The 2,394-nt window shown below is 52.2% G+C and overlaps 1 protein-coding gene across 1 annotated transcript in view; it reads left to right on the top strand.

The window, feature by feature from the left end:
- The window catches only part of USHBP1 (USH1 protein network component harmonin binding protein 1), a 10,699-nt gene extending 8,755 nt beyond the window's left edge, over positions 1-1,944 (top strand). The window contains exons 11-13 of the mRNA XM_003796538.3: positions 699-805; positions 992-1,114; positions 1,682-1,944. Of these exons, the coding sequence (XP_003796586.1) occupies positions 699-805; positions 992-1,114; positions 1,682-1,871 (420 nt within the window). The 3' untranslated portion in view covers positions 1,872-1,944. The remainder of the gene's footprint in view (positions 1-698; positions 806-991; positions 1,115-1,681) is intronic.
- The last annotated feature ends 450 nt before the right edge of the window (positions 1,945-2,394 follow it).

The following is a 2,394-nucleotide window of genomic DNA, read 5'->3' as shown; positions in this document are numbered from 1 at the left end:
TCAGCCTCCTGAGTAGCTGTGACTACAGGCACCCATCACAACTCCCAGCTATTTTTTGTCAGTTTGGCTGGGGCTGGGTTCAAACCCGCCACCCTCTGTATATGGGGCCAAGGCCCTACTCACTGAGCCTCAGGTGCCACCCACTTTGAGGGTATTGATCCCAAAGGGTTTAGCACCTTCCACCGAAACTTGTACCTCCTCCTTCTCACCCCAGGCTTCTCCTACTCCCCCCTTCCCCATCCTTCACTCCCCCAAATAAGGCTCATCTCCTAGATTTTGGCACAGCCTCCTCCCTTCTTTTTTTTTTTTCATTCCTGTCTGATCATTTCTGTCCCCTGCTTAAAGCCTTCAGTGGCTTCTAGAATGCTCAAAATTTCAGGCTTCATCTCTCCCACCTCCATCTCTCCCTCTCTGCCTTTGTACATGTTACTCCCTGCCAAAAACACTGGTCACCTCTCTCTGTGTGCAATAAGGTCCTCAGCCTCCTACAGGTCTTAGCTTAGACATCACCTCCTCAAGGAAGCCCTCCTGGACTGCCTTCAGATGAGATCCCCTGTTATTTATTTCTGTTGTCAGGGAGCAGTTCTACTGTTATTTGGGTATCTCACCACACTGAGGGTCCTGGGAGGGCAGCTTCAATGCCCGGCATGGACTGAGGCTTAGACTAATGTCACTTCTTTCTTTTCTGCTGCCTTTAGGGCCCTCCTGCTGTCCTTGGTGGCAGCAGTGGCATTGATGGAGGCCAGGTAGGCAAAATATGGGATCCAGAGAAGTTAGTGCAGGAACTAGCAGCGTCACTTACTAGGTATGTGCCTGGGTCCTGGGCTGTGGGGAGGGGGTATATGCGAGAGCCCATGGGGGTGCCATGTGTGGCAGACACCAAAGTGTACACCTGTGTACAGGTGTGTTCACATGAAAATACCACGGGCAGGTGGGTAGAAGATAGGATTGACTATGGCTGTAAACCTCTCTTTTCCCACCCTTGTATCAGGTCCCTGGGCCTGCGAGAGCAGCTGCAGTCTCTACGAGAAAAGCTGGAACAGATGGTTCAGAAGGGTCAAGCCAGACAGGCTCAGAATGCTGAGCTGAATAGCGATTTATGCAAAGCCCACAGGTGGGACCCTCTGTCCTATACCCGCCCCATTGTGATCTCAGATGCTTTCCTGGGTCTCTCTGGGCCTCATCTTTCTCCTGTAAGATGGTCAACAAATTTAATCCATCGGCTCAGCACCTGTGGCTCAAGTGGCTAAGGCGCCAGCCACATACACCTAAGGTGGCAGGTTCGAATCCAGCCCAGGCCTGCCAAATAACAATGGCTGCAACAACAAAAATAATAGCCAGGCATTGTGGCGAGCGCCTGTGGTTCCAGCTACTTAGGAGGCTAAGGCAGGAGACTCGCTTGAGCCCAGGAGTTGGAGGTTGCTGTGAGTTGTTATGCCATAGCACTCTACCCAGGGGGACAGCTTGAGTCTCTGTCTCAAAAACAAAAACAAAAACAAAAAAAACAAATTCAATCCACCCCCCACTTTTCCTGATGCCTGATGTATGCCCGACCCCTAGTGATTGATACTGGGACCCCAGGAAGACTCAACGAGCTCCCAGCATGGGAAAGGGAGTACATAGTCCCTGCCTTAAGCAGAGTAGGGGCTCTTTCCTGGCTTAGCCATTCCCTCACCTCCAGTGCCCTGGTCCTGGCCTTCCGAGGAGCCCACCGAAAGCAGGAAGAGCAACGTCGGAAGTTGGAGCAGCAGATGGCACTCATGGAGACCTGGCAGGCTAAGGAACTGGCAGTGCTAGAAGCCACTGCAAGGGCCCTGGGGAAGCCCAGTTCTCCCCGCCCACCTCCTCGACTAGGGGAGACCTTTCTCTAGACCCTGCACCCAGATATGTCTGGATGTGCCAGAGAGTTGTGGCAGACTATGTCATAAATTGTCCTGGAGTAATATAATGTCACATAGTATGACTTTGTGTGTTGGGGTGCATTTGACATGATAGGGGTTGTTGCACATAGTTGTCTGGGGCCTGAAGTGGAGGGGCAGGTCCAGGCCTTTGGGAAAGACTCAGTGTCTCTGTCCTGGCACCATGTGGGGTGTTAACTTCTTGATATGTCAGTAAGTACAAGCTAAAGGCAAGCTACAAGGCCAGTTCCTTAGGGCTGGGGCAATTTGAGGATCAGTGAGGTTGCCCAGTTCTCCTCTGCCTTATAAGCCCAGGCAGGGGGTCCATGGGAGTAGGACACATATTTCTCTGATCATCCCCTTCCCAGGACGCTGGATTTGGTTTGCCAGATGTTCTTTTTTTTTAGACAGAGCCTCAAGCTGTCCCCCTGGGTAGAGTGCTGTGGCATCACAGCTCACAGCAACCTCCAACTCCTGGGCTCAAGCGAGTCTCCTG

The sequence above is a fragment of the Otolemur garnettii genome, unplaced genomic scaffold, assembly GCF_000181295.1.
Source record: "Otolemur garnettii isolate 467f Iridium unplaced genomic scaffold, OtoGar3 scaffold00105, whole genome shotgun sequence".
Classification (NCBI taxonomy): Eukaryota; Metazoa; Chordata; class Mammalia; order Primates; family Galagidae; genus Otolemur; species Otolemur garnettii.
Note: the sequence above shows the minus strand (reverse complement) of the source record. Positions and strands in the feature narration are given on the sequence as shown.